The sequence below is a fragment of the Helianthus annuus genome, chromosome 4 (genome assembly GCF_002127325.2).
Source record: "Helianthus annuus cultivar XRQ/B chromosome 4, HanXRQr2.0-SUNRISE, whole genome shotgun sequence".
Taxonomy (NCBI): domain Eukaryota; kingdom Viridiplantae; phylum Streptophyta; class Magnoliopsida; order Asterales; family Asteraceae; genus Helianthus; species Helianthus annuus.
Genome location: NC_035436.2, coordinates 190,676,310 through 190,697,033, shown reverse-complemented (window position 1 = coordinate 190,697,033; position 20,724 = coordinate 190,676,310). Strand labels below are relative to the sequence as shown.

At 36.6% G+C, this 20,724-nt stretch overlaps 3 protein-coding genes across 3 annotated transcripts; 2 read left to right on the top strand and 1 right to left on the bottom strand.

Annotated features, from left to right (window-relative positions):
* The first annotated feature begins 1,172 nt into the window (after positions 1–1,172).
* Positions 1,173–3,859, top strand: LOC110937643 (probable serine/threonine-protein kinase At1g01540). Its single transcript, XM_022180094.2, has 7 exons — positions 1,173–1,899; positions 2,185–2,289; positions 2,414–2,536; positions 2,629–2,799; positions 2,896–3,025; positions 3,104–3,313; positions 3,575–3,859. Exons 1-7 carry the CDS (start codon positions 1,337–1,339, stop codon positions 3,707–3,709), a joined length of 1,437 nt encoding a protein of 478 aa, XP_022035786.1. The 5' UTR covers positions 1,173–1,336; the 3' UTR covers positions 3,710–3,859.
* Positions 3,860–9,471: 5,612 nt separating this feature from the next.
* LOC110937644 (mitogen-activated protein kinase homolog MMK2) lies at positions 9,472–12,728 on the top strand. Its single transcript, XM_022180095.2, has 6 exons — positions 9,472–9,710; positions 10,827–10,956; positions 11,123–11,260; positions 11,344–11,676; positions 12,076–12,259; positions 12,338–12,728. The coding sequence occupies exons 1-6, from the start codon at positions 9,562–9,564 to the stop codon at positions 12,508–12,510; spliced, it is 1,107 nt and encodes a 368-aa protein (XP_022035787.1). The 5' UTR covers positions 9,472–9,561; the 3' UTR covers positions 12,511–12,728.
* A 1,903-nt stretch (positions 12,729–14,631) lies between these two features.
* Positions 14,632–20,031, bottom strand: LOC110937645 (C-terminal binding protein AN). Its single transcript, XM_022180096.2, has 7 exons — positions 19,323–20,031; positions 18,102–18,261; positions 17,892–18,022; positions 16,282–17,004; positions 15,346–15,393; positions 15,115–15,228; positions 14,632–15,030 (listed from the first exon to the last, which is right to left on the bottom strand). Exons 1-7 carry the CDS (start codon positions 19,941–19,943, stop codon positions 14,956–14,958), a joined length of 1,872 nt encoding a protein of 623 aa, XP_022035788.1. The 5' UTR covers positions 19,944–20,031; the 3' UTR covers positions 14,632–14,955.
* Positions 20,032–20,724: the final 693 nt, after the last annotated feature.

Below are 20,724 nucleotides of genomic sequence, written 5' to 3'. Positions count from 1 at the left end.
TTTTCTTTCTCCAGTTCAAGTATTAACTATTAAGGTGTGTGTTGGTTTAGTAGTTGGCACTCTCCAAATTAAGTGAGATGGTACTTTGTAAAACAGATCACAAAATGTATATTGGTGAATTGTTTGTGCTTTCATTAATTTTTCTTTAATAATATTCGTTCATCAACTATAAAAAAATTTAATGCGCTAGCGTGTTTTTTTTTTGTTAGCATAGCCCATACGAGTGGTGACAACTGACGCACCAAATTGATTTCAACCGAACACTATGTATTATCAGAACCGCTACCGGTCGATATCAGGTTAGGAATATCGCGACTTTGTTTTGTTTTCTTTTTCGGCACAATAACGAATGTTGATGCTATAGTGAATAGAACCGATGACCGATCCCACTAGTTACTTACTTTTTTTTAATGGTAAGGAACGACATGCCAACCACCATGACACCGGACGCCGTGGCCAAGGTCGACTACTCGACCGCCGCCAACCCCTTGGCTCTCCTAGATGCGCGGAAACCCGACCTCCACCCGCCCGAAGGCACGACAGTGGAATAATCGGTAAAACCTCACCTCTCATCGAAGACGAACCGACGCCACACGTATTCGCCCTTCACCTGGATGCCATAGAAAATAATGGAGAGAGTGAGAGTCGTACCTGGGTCACAAGGAATATCAAGTTTTTCCCCAACCATTCCACCACTACCACATTCGCACACTAGTTACTTTCTAAGGGTATACAGAGTGGTCGGTAAAGGGGTGCGGCAAAGGGAGTTTGCCGAGCGGGAACACCACCGCCAACCCCTTTACCGATCGGTGAACTTTAATCAGCGGTGAACCTTCACCGAATCGGGGAGAGGGAGGGAAGAGGAGAGAGAGAGGGGTGTATGGTGGGGTCCATGCCATCTCAACCAATCATACATTTTTCTTTTTTTAAATAGCTTACCTATTCCAAAATATCTAACCACCGCCAACATTTTTAAGAAATAGGTAAACAAAATAGGTAAACTAACGTGATACTGTTTGATTGGTCGATTTGAAAGTTTACCTTATAAAAGTGTTTCACCAATCCTTATACCCTAATGTAATAAACCAAAGGGTCAAAACTGTAATTAAACTAAAGGTGAAGCCCTTACCTGGACAATAATTAGAAACCAGCACACCTTACTAATTCAGGAATACACACAACACATCCTCTCTCTCTTCACTCACTCTCTCTCTCTCACACACACTCGCCGGAATCCCTAAACCCATCACCGGCGATCACTCATCCACCATCCAAACCACCACTCCACTCACATGCTTTCTCTCTCTCTCTCTAACTCTCTAACAAACCCCCCAAAATGTCAATATACGATAAAGCATTCATGAACAGCGAACTCTCAAAACCTACTTCAATCTTCGGCCTCCGTCTATGGGTGGTCGTCGGAATATTCGTCGGAGTTATCATCGTCCTCTTACTATTCCTCATCTCCGTCTGCATCACCTCCCGCCGTCGCAACTCCAAAAACCCTAACCAAACCCTAACCCTAACCCCCGCAGTATCAAAAGAGATACAAGAAATCGTCCACCACGAGTCCTCCGATCACCGGATGGCGGTGCCGGAGATCCAGATCGACATAGGGAAGTCGGAGCACCGTGTTGTGTTCTCCGATCGCCAGTCGAGCGGTGAGAGTAGAGCTACTAGTAATGATACGGCGTCGTATGGCGGTGGTGGTGGTAATCCGTCGTTGCCGCAGGTGTCGCATTTAGGGTGGGGCCGGTGGTATACGCTCCGGGAGCTTGAGGCGGCGACTAATGGTTTGGCTGATGAGAATGTGATCGGTGAAGGTGGTTATGGGATTGTGTATAGTGGTGTTTTGGCGGATAATACTCGTGTTGCAGTTAAGAATTTGTTGAATAACAGGTGATATATTCTTATTATTATTGTTATTCTGTATATGATTCCTGTTTAATAGTCATAGTTTATGATAAATACTGTAAGGATATTAATTAGGGTTACTGTTGTTGTTCCAAATTGTATATGTTTGTGTTATTGTTTAAGAATGATTATTTAATGATTTATGATAATTATGATAATTTGACAACATAATTTGTGATAAGTTGACAATTTAATAGACATAGTTAATGTGGATTTGTGTTTGTTTTTCATGTGATTGACTTATGATTATTTTGAATGATGAACAATTAGGGGTCAAGCCGAAAGGGAGTTCAAAGTAGAAGTAGAGGCGATCGGGCGTGTGCGCCACAAAAATCTTGTTCGTTTGCTAGGATATTGTGTTGAAGGAGCCTATAGGTAATGATTTACCTTTCAATTACAATTTGACTTTGTTAATGATTTTAGTCAAGGGCTAGTTTTCAAGGCCTAAAATTTTCATTTTCGTTAAACTCGTTAATTATTATTATTATTATTTTTTCAGGATGCTTGTCTATGAATATGTAGACAATGGGAATCTGGAACAGTGGCTTCATGGTGATGTTGGGGATTTTAGCCCTTTAACATGGGGTATCCGTATGAATATCATTCAAGGAACTGCAAAGGGGTATGCTTGTCGAGTTGTCGTTCAATTTATTAACATAAGTTGCTTGTAAATCAAGGTTTAATGTTAAGGCTTTATTGATCTTATTATTACAGTTTGGCATATCTTCATGAGGGTCTTGAACCAAAAGTTGTCCATCGTGATATCAAATCCAACAATATCTTACTTGATCGTCAATGGAACCCTAAAGTTTCCGACTTTGGGCTTGCGAAGCTCTTGGGTTCGGATACAAGTTATGTGACAACTCGTGTAATGGGAACATTTGGGTAAGTAAAACTGATTGTGTAGTGATCGTATTCCTATTGAAAGTGATGCAAATGCATATCTATCGTGAATTTGAAAATTTGGTGTATTTTCTTCAGTTATGTTGCACCGGAGTATGCATGCACTGGGATGTTGACTGAGAAGAGTGATGTATATAGTTTTGGAATACTTATAATGGAGGTAATTACCGGGAGAAATCCAGTTGATTACGGTCGACCGCAAGGCGAGGTTAGCAATATTTAACTACTAATCTTAATATATATGAAATTTGTTCTGTGTCTAGTCTAAACAATTGCATAATTACAGGTAAATTTGGTCGAATGGTTAAAAACAATGGTTGGGAACCGTAAATCCGATGAGGTTGTTGATCCCAAGTTGCCTGAAATGCCATCGTCAAAAGCATTAAAACGCATACTTTTAGTGGCTCTTCGGTGTGTGGATCCGGATGCAACGAAAAGACCAAAGATGGGGCATGTACTTCACATGCTTGAAGCTGATGACTTGCTGTTTCCCACTGTAAGCATGCATTATTTTTACAGTTTTGACTTTTAGTCGGTCAAAGTCAATTACCTTAATCATTCCTGGATGATGATGTTTTTAACTAAAATATGAAATATTAATAGTAAATGACAAAAGTAGAGGAATCTTACTAAGTGTTATAAACAATTTATAATGATAACTAATAGACAATAAGATAGAGGAATCATTTGGCTGCTTTAAGTATTTGTTAACAATTAATAATGAAAATATTAAAAGTTATTTTACTTCAATTTGCAGGAGAGGAGAGAAACTTCACGTTCTAATCGCGATTATAAGGTTGACAATATCGAGTTGAATGATAAACGATCTGGCGATAGGAATTCTGATACTGGTGAAGGTGATAGTAGTAGCAGGAATCATAGTTGGAGATAACAATACAACAATTGATTTCTTAATTAAAGAGCTGAGGTCTGCAAATTCTCTAAATCTTATAATCTGTTATTTATTTATCATTTTTCTTTTAATTTTTTTAATTTTGTATTACTACTTAAGCAATTCAATTATTAATATTCTTTCATCTTTTATCTGTAATAAATTTATAATTAAAAAAAAAGAAATTAACATTGCATAAGGGACCCAAGCAAGCAAAGCAAGCATCTTTCTTTTGGCTTAAAAGTGTGGAATTTGATTGGGTTTGATGGGGTGGGGGGACCCATTAGCCAGCTAAGTTTTGATTCATTGAAACTTGCTGCAGCCAGCTACAATATGTCTATGCACAAGGGCAATTGTCGAAATAGCCCTACATAATTTTTTAACTATTGACTTTATTATAATAATTTAATTTAATTCTCTAAATTTATTAAAAGTGGGTATGTTTAAATGAATACAAGAATAACTTATTTGTTTGTCAATAACTAATAAAAAACAAGGCTAAGATTGTGCAGCTAGTAGCCTAGTAGTAATATGGATAATTCTCTAAATTTATTAAAAGTGGGTATGTTCAGAGAGCATTGAAAATTATACAAAATTAAACAGTGTATTTGTGAGTGTTGAGAAAGTTACAAATTAATACAGGGGTAATATGGATATTTCCTTAGAAGTTAAGAGATTTAATTATGTAAAGAGTAAATTACGTTTTTGACCCCTTTAGTTATATCACTTTTACTATAGTAGCTCAAAATAAGAATTTTTAACATATCTGTCCCATGGTCTCTATAACTAACCATTTTGGCCCCTAAATCTAGAGATCATGGGGGCCAAAATGGTTAATTTATAGAGACCATGGGAGCCAAAATGGTTAGACTTAGGGGCCAAAATTTGTAGTTATATAGACCATGGGGCAGATATGTTAAAAATTCTTATTTTGGGCTAATATAGTAAAAGTGATATAACCACAAGGGCCAAAAACGTAATTTACTCCTATCTAAAAATAAACTTAAGATGTCTATTTGAAAATTCAAGGGAAGTTAAGTGTATATTGTTTTTGTTTTGATATATGTGAGTTGGACAGAATTGGAGTTTTCTGAACCTTATCTTACTTTATGTGATGAGTAGCCAATCACTTGTGCTAAATTATACGTTTAAGGAACGTTGTATTATTATTATGATGATGATTAATAAAATGGTAGGTGATTAACAACAAAAACTTATCATTTTGTTATTTTGTATCTCAATCATTAAAGTCACCCTCACAAACCACCAAACCAACCCCCCCTCTTTATCATGTTGTGCACGGTAGTTATGACTTGTGACTCATCTATCAAGTATATGGTTGATTTGGGCATAAATCTTTCGCTCAGGAGCTCATAATGTTGTACCATATTTATATAACCCAATCTCATACCTGTCAGAATCCACTTTAGCCAATCTGCCTGTTTTACCATGCTTATTTATTTGTTAATTAAAAATCACTGTTATCGTGTATTAATCAGCATCGAAAGTTATTATCTCATAACACCAGCAAGGAACATGTTTTGAATAGGGTGCAAATTTGCCGAGAGGCTCGCGAGCCACTCTAGATCGGCTCGGGAAAAAGCTCGAAACAAGCTGAGCCTTATCGAGCCCGAGTCGAGCTTAAGCCTAAAATGAAGCCCGTTTACTTATTGGTATAATATTAGTTTTAATTAATATTTAATAACATGTACCCCTTGTTTAAACTTTTCTAGTAAACAAGTCGAGCTGAGCTTATTTAAACTTGTTTACGAGCCAAGCCCGGACCTAAAATAAGCTTGTTTAGTAAGTGGGCTCGACTCGTTTGCACCCCTAGTTTCGAAACGGTAAGTGGTAACTAGAAAATATGTCACCCGGTGGGCAAGACATTGGTCTGTTCAAAAATTGAACCAAACGAACGGAAAAGATTTTGGTTTCTGGATTCGTTTGCGGTTCATGATATTAATTCTGTTCAAAAATTGAACCAAACGAATGGAAAAGATTTTAGTTTCTGGATTCGTTTGCGGTTCATGATATTAATTAACCGACCGTTATATGATATATAAAAATAAATAAAGTTAAAATTCTATTTAATGCATGGAAGTAACAACAAAAACTATCCTACATCTGCTAGAAACAATAAATTTAAAAAGTCCATGTGAAGTTTTTTATTACCATCAACTTTGCCTACAATCCAATTCGTCATTCAATGTCAAAATTTAAAAATTATGATCCTATATTTAGTTGATTGATGATTTATGGGTGCAATCAAGCCAAGCTCGAACTCGGCTTGTTTCGAGCTTTGTTTTTAAAGCTCGAGCTCGGCTCGGCTCGTAGGTAGTTTTTCAAGATCAAGCTCGGCTCGTTTATATATATTAATTAATTTATATTAATCATATTTATTATTTTATATATATTTTATTTATTTTTTTATAATTTTATAAATAGGAATTATTATTATTTAAATATATATGTAATATATTAATAAAAAGTTATATAAACACTAGGCTCGTTTACTAAACGAGCTTGTTTTTAGGCTCGGACTTGAGCTCGAGTTCATTTGAGCTCGGCTCGTTTACTAAACAAGGTTGTTTTTTGTAGGCTCGGACTTGAGCTTGGGCTCACTTAAGCTCGGCCGGTTTGAGCTTTTTCTTAAGCCAAGCTTCAGTAGCTCACGAATAGCTTGGCTTGTTACACCTCTATTGATGATTGATGAATCTGATGATTCTGAACTATTGGAGTGCCTTACATTAGGACTTAAATTTAATTTCTAAAACATTAAAGTGGTTGATCAAATAATCGAACCATAGAAATTGAAAAACAAAATTTCCTCACACTTGCTCGAAAAAATTTCATTTTTATATGTTAAAGAGAAGATTAATAAAAACGACTTTTTTTTTCTTTCTAATTTGTAATGGTCTAAGATTTACTCATTAAAAACTAAAATATAAGCATCTATAATATGTCTATAGGGTTCTTAAAACATTTGCCCAAATGAATAAACATAGCCAAGCATGAAAATTCTATCATGTGTTGCAAGTGCTAACAAATGGATCGAGTAATGCTAAAGTGGGTTGTTTTTCTTATTCTTTTTCTTTCTAAAAAGTATTTTTACGTATACTGATTAGGGTTTGCATATTAAATTACTTGTGCAGTAAACAAAAACCAACTCAGTGAAACCATAACTTAACACATATTTTTCACTCTTTAATAAGCTATTGATCACTTTTTAATAAACGGTTGGAACTTTTTTTTTTTTTTTGAACATCATTTGATCAGGGCTATACATGATCAAAGCTCGGTTGAAGTGGGATTCGAACCTGAGCACTCCCGAGCAGGAACCCACAAGGTGGTAAACCTTCCTACCTCCATTGCAACCACTAGGCTACAATATCATTGGCGGTTTATTACATTTTGATAATTCAGTTAGTTAATCCAACCACCCTTTTCCATAACTAGAAAATAAATATGACATAAAGAAATGACCTACAAATAGTAAAATGAGAACATGTCAACATGATAATATGGCTTAGAAGAGGTATAACTTGAAAATAAAACATAATTAGGATAGAAATAATACAAGTGGAAACGAAAGAGAGCCTTATACTATGGATTAGAAGAGGTCTAACCTTGTTTTTTTTTACATAGATATATTACAGAATATACATTTGTATTTATCTTAAATAAGACAACTTACAAATTTGTATTCTACAAGTTCATAGAAAGGCATTTTTTTCATGTTAAACCATCCAACAACTTAAAATTTAGACAAATCAAACTTGCCTAATGCCTATCTAGTTAGCAGGCAAGTGGATAGTAACATACCATTTTTTATTTTCACATGACAATGTTTAAGAAAAAATGATTTGGGATATCAAGTTAACATCCTATGTATTATTAGACAACACGCCAAGACACATGTTAGCCTGTCGCTATGGTTCGGGACTTTGAGTTCAAGAAGAAAATAAAATGCAAGTTATAAATCAATCACTTGTTGAGATGTGTTTGATTGATGAGAAAGTAAAGTATAGAACCATTTAAAGGATTAGAGATGATTATTGTTTGACCTAACACATAACATGTATAAACATGAAAAATAAGGAACATAAAGATTTTGTGTTTTAGTCGACCACATGGAGGTAGAAGATCCCTCCGACATACTTATTCCTTTAAAATTCTGTTTCATCTATTAATGTGGGGATATCAAACTTCATTTGGGTTTAAAAAAATTGGACTTAACTGCTATTTTCATCCCTATGGTTTGGTGGAAAATGTTACTTCAGTCCAAAAAAAAAATTGCGCCAGTTCCGTCCTCAACATTTTTGAAACGTGTCACTTCAATCCAAAAAAATAACGCCTTGCGCCAGTTCCGTCCTTGACATTTTTAACAGCGCGTTATCTTTTTGGACTGAAGTTGCACGTTTAAAAAATGTTGAGTACGAAACTGACACAAATTTTTTTGGACTGAAATGTCATTTTTCACCAAACTGTAGGGTCAAAAATTGGAAGTTAACTCAAAAATTGGAAGTTAACTCAAAAATTGAAAGAACTATGTGAACGAAATCACAAAATGTGGGTAAAAGAAATTACAAGTCACACTTAACTATGTGCACGAAATCATCAAAATGTATTAGTTTTTATTTATTTATTTATTTATTTATTTATTTATTTTCATACAAACATCAAAATGTATTAATTAATTAACTAACAAATACCAAATTTGGGTGGTAGAGCCGTAGAGGCTCTTGCCTCTTGGAGAAAAGACCAGGGTTCAAATCCTGACATAGGGTGTAGTTTAGTATTTATTGGTCTAGTTTAGAAGTAGGAGTAATGTAACCTTTGCCATTCAAAAAAAAATATACTTTAAATAATATGTTAACATATTTAATTTTTATTTGATTTGAATTTTTTCTTGTTTGTTAGTTTTTTTAAAGAAGTTGAATACACAACTGTCTTGAAAACCCCATTTAATAACACTTCATATTGGTTAACTTTTTTTTTTTTTAAAAAAAAGTTGAATACACAACTACGATGAAAATAGATTCGAATTCAAAATAGAGTAATTTTCTTTGTATTATAAGCTATAACGAGTGTTGGTATTTGTAATGATCCGAATGGATACCGACCGAACAACAACGGTATCAGCATCTATCCGGTACCGATATTCGTTTTTATGGTATTTATGTAAAACACGTACGTACATATATCTTTTTGGGTATATCACGACTTATTTTTTGTTTTCCTTTTAGATTGGTATACCGAATGTCGATACCGTACAAGTATTGTAAACAAACCAAACCGATACTGATTGAGTTTCCGTCGCAGTTTGTAGGGAATCATCCAACCTTTATATCAATTGGAATGGTTTATTAGTCAGGTTACCAGAAAATCATAGTTTCCCCTTATATAATATTAAGATCTTGCATGACCAGGCTTTTTAAAATCGTATTAAAACCCGAAATACCTAGACAATAGTTTAAAGTTGAGAAAAACATTTAACAATAATAATTTAGACACTTGTGGATCTTATAAAGTAAACTACCTTACAAGTTACAACCAATATGTGTACCACGAAACAACCATTTCAACTATTTCAACAACATTAGTCATGTGTCTTGGTGTAAGTTGATGTTAAAAATAAATAATAAAGCCCCAACAGGTGTATGGTTTGATCAGCAGCACAAAAAGATTTAAAAAAGTTGATTTTTGTTCACGGATTTCCATACCCAAATACAGTTCAAAAGTTCCAATTCTTTTTGAAATGTCAATATCCTCCCATTTTCTTCTTCTTCTTCCTCCAAATTCATTATTGTTTGTAGCTAACAAAGTTGAGAAAAATAAATAAAATTGTATGTATGGAGTCGAGTTCAGGAGAGCATATCAAAGGAAGCCCAACACATGGTGGGCGTTACGTACAGTACAATGTATACGGTAACCTTTTTGAAGTTTCTCGTAAGTATGTCCCTATCCGACCTGTTGGTAGAGGAGCTTACGGTATTGTCTGGTACGTATGATAACTTCAAACTTCAAACTCCTTTATTTTTATTTTATTTCAATTATATGATTGATATTTTTTTTAAAGTTTGAGTAGTTTTATTTTGTGTTTTTTGATCATGGTGAGATAGTGATGAGTGAATTTTGATCAATTTTTAAGTTATCTAGTTTCTATATCCATATGTTGTTGTTGATCTCATGGTTGTTTTTGGTTTATCTTCTAATTTATGTACATTTGTTTGAAATGGATGACTTGCAATATATGATTGTAGGGCCGCAAACGAACCGAACGGACACGAACAAGACCTTGTTTGTTTTCATTTGTTAAGAAATATATGTTTTCACGAACACTTACCGAATGAGATTTTATGTTCATGTTCATTTGTTAAGGAAATGGACTTGTTCGTGTTCGTTTGTGTTTGTTTGTTAATTTTAGGAACGAACGAAAACGAACATTGATGAACACAAATTAATGTTCATAAACACAAATCGCAATAAACGAACACAAACAAGCGTTCATGAACATAATATATAATACACTAACACTTATTAAATATTTTTTTTTTGTCATTTTGAAGTATTCAAATAAAATATAAAAACTAAAGCACTAATGAACTATCGAACACAAACAAACATATTACCGAACATTCACGAACATAAATGAACGGACGCGACCTTTGTTCATGTTCGTTCATTTAACTAATTTAACTAAACGAACGAAATTTCTTGTTCACGTTCGTTTGTTTAATAAGCGAACGAACACAAACGAACTTCCCGCCAAACAGTTCACGAACTGTTCGTCGAACGTTTGGTTCGTTTGCAGCCCTACAGGATTGTGTATTTGGGATGTTTTAGGATGTGCTATATCTAATAAATAAATAATTTTTTTTTTTTTTTTGAAAGGCATAAACTAATCTATGGAATTTTTTGTTGTGGACCATTATTTTGGGACAGATGGAGTGAAAAGTTGCTGTAGGAAAACCGATTTTGAGATAAACATATAGACGCCTTGGATATAGTTAATTCGTTATAGATCTATGATTTTCATTAATATTAGTCTCAAATACGTGCCCCTATTTTCTTAAGAAAATGAAGCAAACTGACTGTCAACCTTCACTTGCTACAGTGCTGCAATGAATGCTGAGACGCGTGAAGAAGTTGCTATCAAGAAAATCGGTAATGCATTTGATAACCGAATAGATGCCAAACGGACTTTAAGAGAAATCAAGCTTCTTCGTCACATGGATCATGAAAACGTGAGCTCGCTTGCTAATGTTTGTGTTTAAATCTTATACATAAATATTGTTTAACCAATTGCGTAATTAAGCTTAAGCTTACTTAGTATGCTTTCGATAAACAAACGGCAAAATACTTTTTTGGAAATATGGATTGTTCATAATGTTTGGTGTTCAAACTGTGCAGGTAATTGCAATCAAAGACATCATACGGCCGCCACTAAAGGAAAATTTTAATGATGTATACATTGTTTATGAGTTGATGGACACTGATCTTCATCAGATAATACGCTCTAATCAACCGCTGGCTGATGATCACTGTCGGGTTAGGCCCCGCTCTACCTTTTTTTTTTTAGATTTTAAATATAATATCTTTGTGATATGACATTTATGATACTTGGTTTGCAGTACTTTCTGTACCAAATGCTTCGAGGACTAAAGTACGTTCACTCTGCAAACGTCTTGCACCGTGATCTAAAACCTAGCAACTTGCTTCTGAACGCTAATTGTGACCTGAAAATCGGGGACTTTGGACTTGCAAGAACAACTTCTGAAACAGATTTCATGACTGAATATGTTGTTACTCGATGGTACCGTGCCCCGGAATTGCTCTTAAATTGTTCAGAATACACTGCAGCAATTGACATCTGGTCAGTAGGTTGCATTCTTGGTGAAATTATGACCCGGCAACCCTTGTTCCCGGGCAAAGACTATGTTCATCAACTTAGACTCATCACAGAGGTAGGGGTAGTTTGGTAATTTTACATTTATATCATTATAATATAAAACCAATTGTGTTTTTCTGGTCCCACCATAGTTGTCAATAGCGAGCATAGCGATCATTATAGTGCGCTACGTAGCGACAATTTATTTTTATTTTTTTGTTTTTTTTTAATATAAATAGCAATTAAATATAGCTTTAAAATAGCTGGATTTTAGGTTTTTGTTAAATATACATGTAAAATAGCATATATATATATACCTTATCGCTATTTGTCGCTATTCGCCGTTAACAACTATGGGTCCCGCTATATTATTGTAATGAAAATGAAATTGGGGACACTGTATACTAAAAGGTGGTCTGTAAATCGGAAAGAGTTTGACCGGTTTGACCATGCGTTTTTTCTGTTTCGGGTATAGCTGATAGGTTCACCGGATGACGCGAGTCTTGGATTTCTGAGAAGCGATAATGCGCGAAGATACGTTAGACAACTTCCTCAGTATCCAAAGCAGCAATTCGCAGCTAGATTCCCTAATAAGTCTCCTGGAGCGTTGGATTTGCTCGAAAAGATGCTTGTCTTTGATCCAAACAGGCGTATTACAGGTATAATGCTAGTTGTGTACTAACTAACATAATAAATAAAGTTTTTTAATCTGTTACATATGACATGTTGTTTTGCAGCTGATGAGGCGCTTTGTCACCCGTACTTAGCACCGCTTCATGATATCAATGAGGAGCCGGTTTGCCCAAGACCTTTCAGTTTTGACTTTGAGCAGCCAGCTTGCACTGAGGAGAATATCAAAGAGCTCATCTGGAGGGAGTCTGTAAAATTCAACCCTGACCCGACTCACTGAGTATGAGATGTATGCATAGGTGTTATATATATATATATATATGTATACATATGTATGTATGTATACTAGTTAGACAATTATGACATGATCCTATAATTACTTTACTATATCCTATTATGTTCTTTCCGGTTGCAGAAAGTATAAACTGATCCACATTGTTGAATTTGTTATTTTGGAGTTTATTCAAGGGTGATTGTTCTTTCTGGTTTTATAAACAAACATATCTGGTAAAATCTCACTCATAGCAAGCTATTGGTAGAGTCTGGAGGGTAAGATGGGGGCACATCTTTCCTCTACCCCAGAAGATAGAGGGATGAGTAGTTTCTACAATATCATCATTCATGAGCCCTCATGTCTTAAATCCCACCTGACATTTCACTTCTCAATGCAATGGCGGGCACACTCTTAAGACTATACGGAGTGGGAGGGCATGAAAAGTGGGCGTGAAGCGCCACGTGGCAGCCACGTCAGCATGGGGCGTGGTAGAAAAGCACGGAGTGGGAGGGCATGAAAGTGGCGTTCTGAAAATAAAAAAATTAAAAGAAAAATAAACATCAACCAATCAAAACAAATCAAAACTACACCCACCAATCAAATGTCTCCACATCACCAAACCTAAGTGCCCCACGCCGGTGAAGAATCCCCCACCCTCACCACCACGCCGCCCTCCACACCATGTCAGGGGTGGTATTCCCGGCGTAGAGGGGCTTCCACATCATCACCACGCCGATGCTGGTGAGGCATCATGTATTATGTCAGGCTGTTAGCACACCGAACATTTTAAGGATTTTTTTATTGATGTCACCTTTTTGATGAGATAGTGTCACTTTGGCTGTTAAATAGTTGACTAATAAATAAAAAACGAGTATCAAATACTATATAATACATTAAAAGAAATGACCGGTTCAATGTTTGCTACTTTGGTCTACCACAAAGTTGTCTATTGAGACCATACAAGTGTCCTTTATTCTGGTGTTTGAAGAAAATTATGTAAAAAAGGGAATCATAACTAACTATATTTTATTTAAAATAGGCACGTTTAGCCTCCCAAGTCTAGCATGCTTAATATATACAACTCGAGCTCATTTGATGATTTTATCTTTAGGCTCAAGCTCGTTTAACCAGATTTGAGCTATTAGTGAGTCGATCTCAATTAGCGCATGGCGTATAAGCAATCAGCTTGTTTACACCCTTGTACACTTGTTTTTCCTGTTTCTTCAAGTCTTAAATAATGTTGTAAATAACGTACATTATTTACACTATTATCTGTTTATAATAGCTATTCGGTTCGGGTTCAGGTTTGAAACCAGGTTTTAACCGGGTCCGAACCAGTTTAAAAGTATAGGTTTACAAGCCAATCCCAAACCAGCAGGTTGGATTAGGGATGAGCATTTGGTACTAGGTACCGGTACCGAATTTTTTCGGTACCGGTACCTACTTTTTGGCATTTTTGGTTTCGTTACTTTTAGTATCGGTACCGGTAAAATACCGAATTTTACCTTCAAATACCAGTACCGTACCGAATATTTCGGTACCGGTACCCAGTTTTGACAAATTTCGATACCTGTATTTTTGGTACCGGTACCACGCTCATCCCTAGGTTGGATCGGTTCCCAAACAAGTTTGTTTTTTTGTACACCTCTATTTTATAAGGGTATTGAAAAACTGAAATCAAAACAAGTTTGGACGGTTTTGCTAGTTGAAAATCCAAACACTTCTGCAGTTTGACCATTCAACAGTTTAGTAAACTTGAAACTGAGATGTTTATAATTTGTATAGTTCTCACTTCTTACTTTTAGAATATGTAGATTATGCAGAGCACTATAATCATGAACTATTACTATTACTATCACTATAAAATATTTGATACAGACTGCCAGACTGGCCCAACCCAACCAGTCTAGTTTGCTTTATTCTTTCATGAAACCACAATTAGCAGTTCGGACCATAACTTTAGCCTAGACCAGACCAACACCTACCGGTTTATAGTTGTAACAGTGGAATTGGAATCGATAGTGGAATCGATAAGCATTTCCGAATTAATTCAGCATGTTATACATGTAGATTTGTTGATGGTATAATATAAATCGTAGCAACAGCCACTATCTAACAAAGGAGACATAGCAAGTAAATTTGAAAGATTTATATAGATGGTGCCAAAAGCTTAACAATACACAAATAAAATAGACCCACAAAGCCGGCGAAATTTTGCACACCCAACTTCGGTTGGATCACGCCATACGACTCCAAACACAAACTAAATGAATTTCATTACATAATGCTCCACATTTTGACTAATTTAGAAAACTAGTGGTGAGAACCTCAAGGCAAAGAATGCCGGAAAGGAATAGAAATATCGATAAATGATAGTACAAACCTCAAGACAAAGAATCTGTGAATGAAGTCATGTGCACACGGTTGGGTAGCTTTCTCAGGCTAATATGATTAATCAAGCCACCGAGTTACCCCGTCATCATCTCCTACGGTTGCTAGAATCTCCACACGTACTTCTAAAACAGCCTGCAGTTTGCATGGGTTAACGTGTTACGAGAAACAGTTTTAAAAATCCAACCATGAAGAAAATCAAGAGGTGAAAATACTCACAGACGGATTTCTACAATTAACAAGTCTACATTCCTCCAAAGAGCCTTCAAACGTCCAACTCTCCCAAACGTCAAAACTATGACTAGCAAATACAAATTCCATTCTTCTATTTATCTGTATAGTTACATTATGTTAATTCTATAGTTTCATCATGGCAAACTCATGGCAAAATGCAACTTATGCTTTATATTGTTGGATGATGGTAATATAACTTAAAGTGAAAACACACACCTGCAACAGCTTCCCGCCAGCAGTGAAAGATCGTAAACCAATTGTGTCCTGCAGATATCACAATAGAACACGAGATTCAGCTAAAATAGGAGGAAACTTAATACGGGGGTGCGAAATTTTGACAGTTGGACCAGACCGACAACCAAGAATCGAACCAGGACCAGGCCAAAAAAAAACCAACCATGTCCGGTTAGGTAACGGTTGTAGGTTTTTTAAACAGGTTTTTGGTTCAGTTACTGGTTCTGCATTTTTTTCAGAATTCGGTTCAATCGGGTCAAGTTCTAAACCTCTGCTTTGGAACAAGCTGGTTCTGAGTCAAAACCAATCCGGTATTATATGGCCCGGTTCTCGGTTCCTAGGCTGCAAACGAACCAAGCGTTCAGCGAACAGTTCGTGAACCGTTCAGTGGGAAGTTCGTGTGTGTTTGTTTGTTTATTAGACAAACGAAAACGAACATGAACATAGTCCGCGTTCGTTCATTTATGTTTGTGAACGTTCGGTAACGTGTTCGTTTATGTTCGATTGTGTTCATAGTTCATTAGTGTTTTCAGTTTTTATATTTTATTTATATACTTCAAAATTCCAACAAATAAAATATTTAATAAGTTTCAGTGTAATATATATTTTGTTCATGAACGCTTCGTTTTCGTTCGTTGCCTAAAATTAACAAACAAACATGAACATAAAATCCCGTTTGGTAAGTGTTCATGAACAGTTTGTGAACACGTATATTTCTTAACAAACGAACACAAACAAGGTCTAGTTCATGTTCGTTCGGTTCATTTGCAGCCCTATCAGTTCAAATAACTTCAAATTTTGTGTTCCATTTTCGTCTGGTCTAGCCCGGTCTGCTCTGGACCGGTCCGGCCCGGTTTTGGACCCAAGCACAAACCTACAGAACAATCAAGTTACATCAATAAACTACACTCCACAAACCTTGGTTCTGAAAACAACCAGAAACTGTGCTGCTGGATCTCTTTTCGTCACATTTGACATTGTATCCAGAAACCATCCGCCACCTTTAGCTCTCTGCCTAGAAACATGAAGTGCAGCGTGATCTCGTGATTGCAAAGAAATAACACAACCATCTTTCAACATCTCAATAGACCTTTTACCAACACCGGTGCTCGATTTCAGATATTTAGCCGACGAATCATGTAGTGATTCAACAGTTGTTCTTTTACTTCGTGAATCATCCGGTGAACTCAACACTTGGTCCGTACCACTCATGGCAGTATCATCTTCTTTATTTACGGTACCCTCTTTTTCTTTATGCATTGACTTTTGACGGGCATGTCTTTTTTTAGCTTTTTTACCTGATCTACTGTGTTTGACTTCAGATTGAAGGGATGTTGATTCTTGAGGTTGGTTAATATCTTTTATCATGGGACTCTTGTGAGGCATATGAATATCGTCTGTTAGTTGTTGAATGGTAGAGGATTGTGATGCACTGCGTTTGTCTTGTTTGACAGTTTGTTCATCTTCATAGAGTGTTTCACTTTCCTCTTCGTCGATATCGGAAATGGCGTCGGTTGGGACAACATCGTCTAAGAAAAATGTTTGTAATATAGTGGCGGCTTTTTCCCGAATTTCCATCCATACTTCTTCACTGTAATCTGCACTTTGCGGGAGTATTAAAACATTCGGCATCTCCCGTACCTGAAGTAAGCTTGTGACTGAAAAATTAGCATCAAACAGAAACAAGTACTCAAATAGTCAAATGTATGCAACATTTATCATCCAGTAAAACAATAACAACATTATATTATACACATAACAAAAGAGGGTGTCTTAGGATTAGTTCCTAAGACACAACCTCTATTTTTGTATTATTTTTTCTTATCAAATTTACAATAATGCCATTCAACCAATGGTTTTTTTGTATTCAACCCTTCAACTTTTATCATTGCCACTTACACCCCCTCAACTTTCTAGAAACTTTGCAAAATGTAATTTTTGACCCCCTCGAGTTTTACGTGCTTATTTTTATGTACGTGGGTCAAATATGATACGTTTTCGCGTTATTTATATGTATGTTTTTAGTTGGTCTACATTTTGTTTGGAAACGAGTCGGGTCAAATATATTAAGTTTTCACTAAGCAGTATAGATACGAGTTACTTTACGTTTCGACTCCGCCGCAACACATGGTACCATTCTTTAATGTAAAAAACACTCTTTTCTTACGTGCTTACATTTAAGTAGTTTCGTTGTAAATCCAAGTTGGTTTACGTTTCGACGTAAATTTTCTCCCTAATGAATTAGGTCAAATATAATACGTTTTTGTGCTTATTTTCGTGTGCGTTTTCAGTTAGTCTACGTTTGGACGTAATTTGTTCGAAAACGAGTCGGGTCAAATATTTATTGGTATAAGTTTGAGTTAATTTAATTATTGGTATAAGTTTTGAGTTACTTTAAGTTTCGACGCCGCCGCAACGCGCGGCGGGTCAAAATACTAGTTCTTAATAAAACTGGTCAATCACTTGTTACGAAACAAGTTTAGTTGCATGTTTTATAATATCTCATACCCTATGGTCACTGATCTTACCCATGCTTCCATCCATTGAGGCCCTTCAGCACCATCCAACGCACATCCTGCAAGTGTGCCATCAATCAAAAGCTGTTTTACAGCACAATCATCTAACAGCTGGCTGCTACCGGCATTTACCAGAAATGCCCCTGTATATTGAAGAAAAACTGTTAGTGCAAAAAGAGGCACATTGTATAAAACTTAATGATAACTCGACAATTAAATTACCTGGCTTGATATGCTGCAAGCATTCAGCATTTAAAATTTGAATTGTCTCATTTGTTAGGGCACAATGGAGCGAGATGAGATCACTTGCAGCAAGTAAATCATTAAGAGTGTCCATCCTCCTGGCAGCAGGAGGAAACCTACTTATTCTTTTTCCATTTTCCTGGCAGACATAAAAATAAATATCAGTTGGTAACATTCAATACAACAACATAAGGCCTTAATAACTTAGTTTAGGTCGTCCAACAACTCAACAAGGTATAGTAACCTGTTAACCTTTGAAGTAGATAAACCTCATCAGTTGGTAACATTCAAATACAACAACATAAGGACAAAGTCGTTAGGCTTGGGTCATTAATGGTATATTTTGCCTCTCATATCACACTAATTTCATACTGGACTACATTGCAAAGGATCTCTATGGGCTTTGTTCGCAAGAGAACACTATGATTATCACCTTAGAGTTGCTATTTCTCCTCTCATCCTCTGTTTCCTATTGCAATTAACTGTAACAAACAATTCACCCTCACTTTTCGTATTCCAGTCAACTTAGGGCCTTAGAGAGTATTTCAAGGACAGGGTAAGCTGATCGCTGATCTAAGACCTTTTAATCGGATATTAAGTGGATATCTAAGCAGTCAAATGGCCGTATCACTATTTTATATTCGTGATAGAACTGAGGTTCATATATTTGAAAAATTATATGAGGATATAGACACACGATGTTGATAATTAATTAGTTGTACTGTTGTAGTACATTCTCAAATCACACTAACATCCCAAAATCAACCACCCTTCAACATATCAAAATACAAAACTAATTGGTATAAAAGATGTCTCTTGAACTTAATGTCCTGTTACCATGCTCAATTATGCCTAATATAGTTGAACTACTCTTACTCTTTTGAAACACTCAATTACCAAACACCATATTAACTTTAGGAGGTAAAATTTGTTAAACTGTCCATCTCATATTTAACTGTAAACAAATCCCCCTAAAGCAACTAGTAACAAATTCCACATTATAATACAAGCAAGCTAGACTTTAGTTAGGTAACTTTCCATCTTAGCCAACCGTAAGCGCGATACTAACATTCACACCATTCCACAACTAATTAGGGGCATCCATACAACTAAAAGTCCACAGCATATTCAATTCATACATGTTTATATACCTAACAAACTACCGGTCATAATTATTATAAACTAGTTATACATTTATACCTCATGAACGTCATAATAGAGCACACTAATCTTAAACGCCAAACTCCTCGTAGCCAAAGACTTAGCAGAAGCGGACCGGCCAATAATCCCTAACACAAGCCCCCTACACCGGCGCATTCCACGGCAGAGCGGCTGAACAGAGCCGAGCCATCCCGAAGCCGATAGCGCGTGACGAGAAAGCAAGTGCGTGCGTCGTAACAACCCTAAAAACAACGCCATAACCGTATCAGCAACCTCCTCAGCTCGCGAGACGTCCACGTGTACAAGCCTACCAAGCCCTAGCTCAACGGCGATTGCCGAATCGGCGGAACGGTCAGATGATCCGAGACACAACACGATCTGCCACGGCCGGAGCCGGCGCTGGGCGGCGCGTGGTAGGAACGCGAGCGAGTGGAGAAGAACAGCTGCGGCAGACTCGATCTTCGCCTCCGCGAGTAGACTCAGAGGCACGTGCTCGACACGTGCGATGCCGGTTAGGTATTGTTGTTCGATTGTTGTGTCTTCGATGCAGTTGAGTGTGACTACCAACGGGAGTGATGGTTGGGGTGAAGTGTTGCTCCGGTAGCTCATTGTTGTTGGAGATCTGGTGGTTTCCAGATCTCTCATCACCGTCGATGACATTTTCGTTGCTGGTTGTGGTGGTGGAGATAATTGGAGTACGAGTTGTTGTTTTTGAAACCTAAGGTTCTTTCTCGATACAGGTCCCTGAAGAATGTAGAAATTTCTTTGAGGTCCCTGGATATTACTCACATAGTCGCATTTTATAAAACAATGTAAGGATCCAAAGAAGCAAAATATTATTATTATTAGAGTTAAATGCTTGGTTGGTCCCTGTGGTTTGCAAAAATTGCAGACTTGGTCCTAGTGGTTTACTAATTACACGCGTGGTCCTAAAACTTGTCAAAAATAAACTCGGTTGGTCCCCAACCCTAACATCAGTTAAACTTCTCAGTTAACTATATGTGAAATGACTATATTACCCTTGAACAATTAAAAAAATAAAAAACCAATAAAAAGTAGTCATCTTCTTCAACCTTCCATCCCCTGTTCTTCCCCATCTCTTTAAAACCCACCAGATATGTTCTCTCCCTTCAAAATCTAGTGCTTATCTATCCCCCACACCCTCTTTCTCTCTCCTCCTCACTCACCCGGATCACCCAACGTCAACAAACATGGAGCAAGCTGGCACCTCCACACCGGAACACCAAAACCCCTTCCACAAACCACCACAACTACCCACCACCTCTCCCTCCCAGTAGGCTTAACCGAACAGAAGTTCAACCAACTCAAAACCTTCGTATCCAACTTCCACACCTACCATCTCTCACCCTCCCAATGTTCTTCCTTACTCGCCCAACACATCCACGCGCCGGTCGACGTCGTCTGGTCCGTTTTTCTGCCG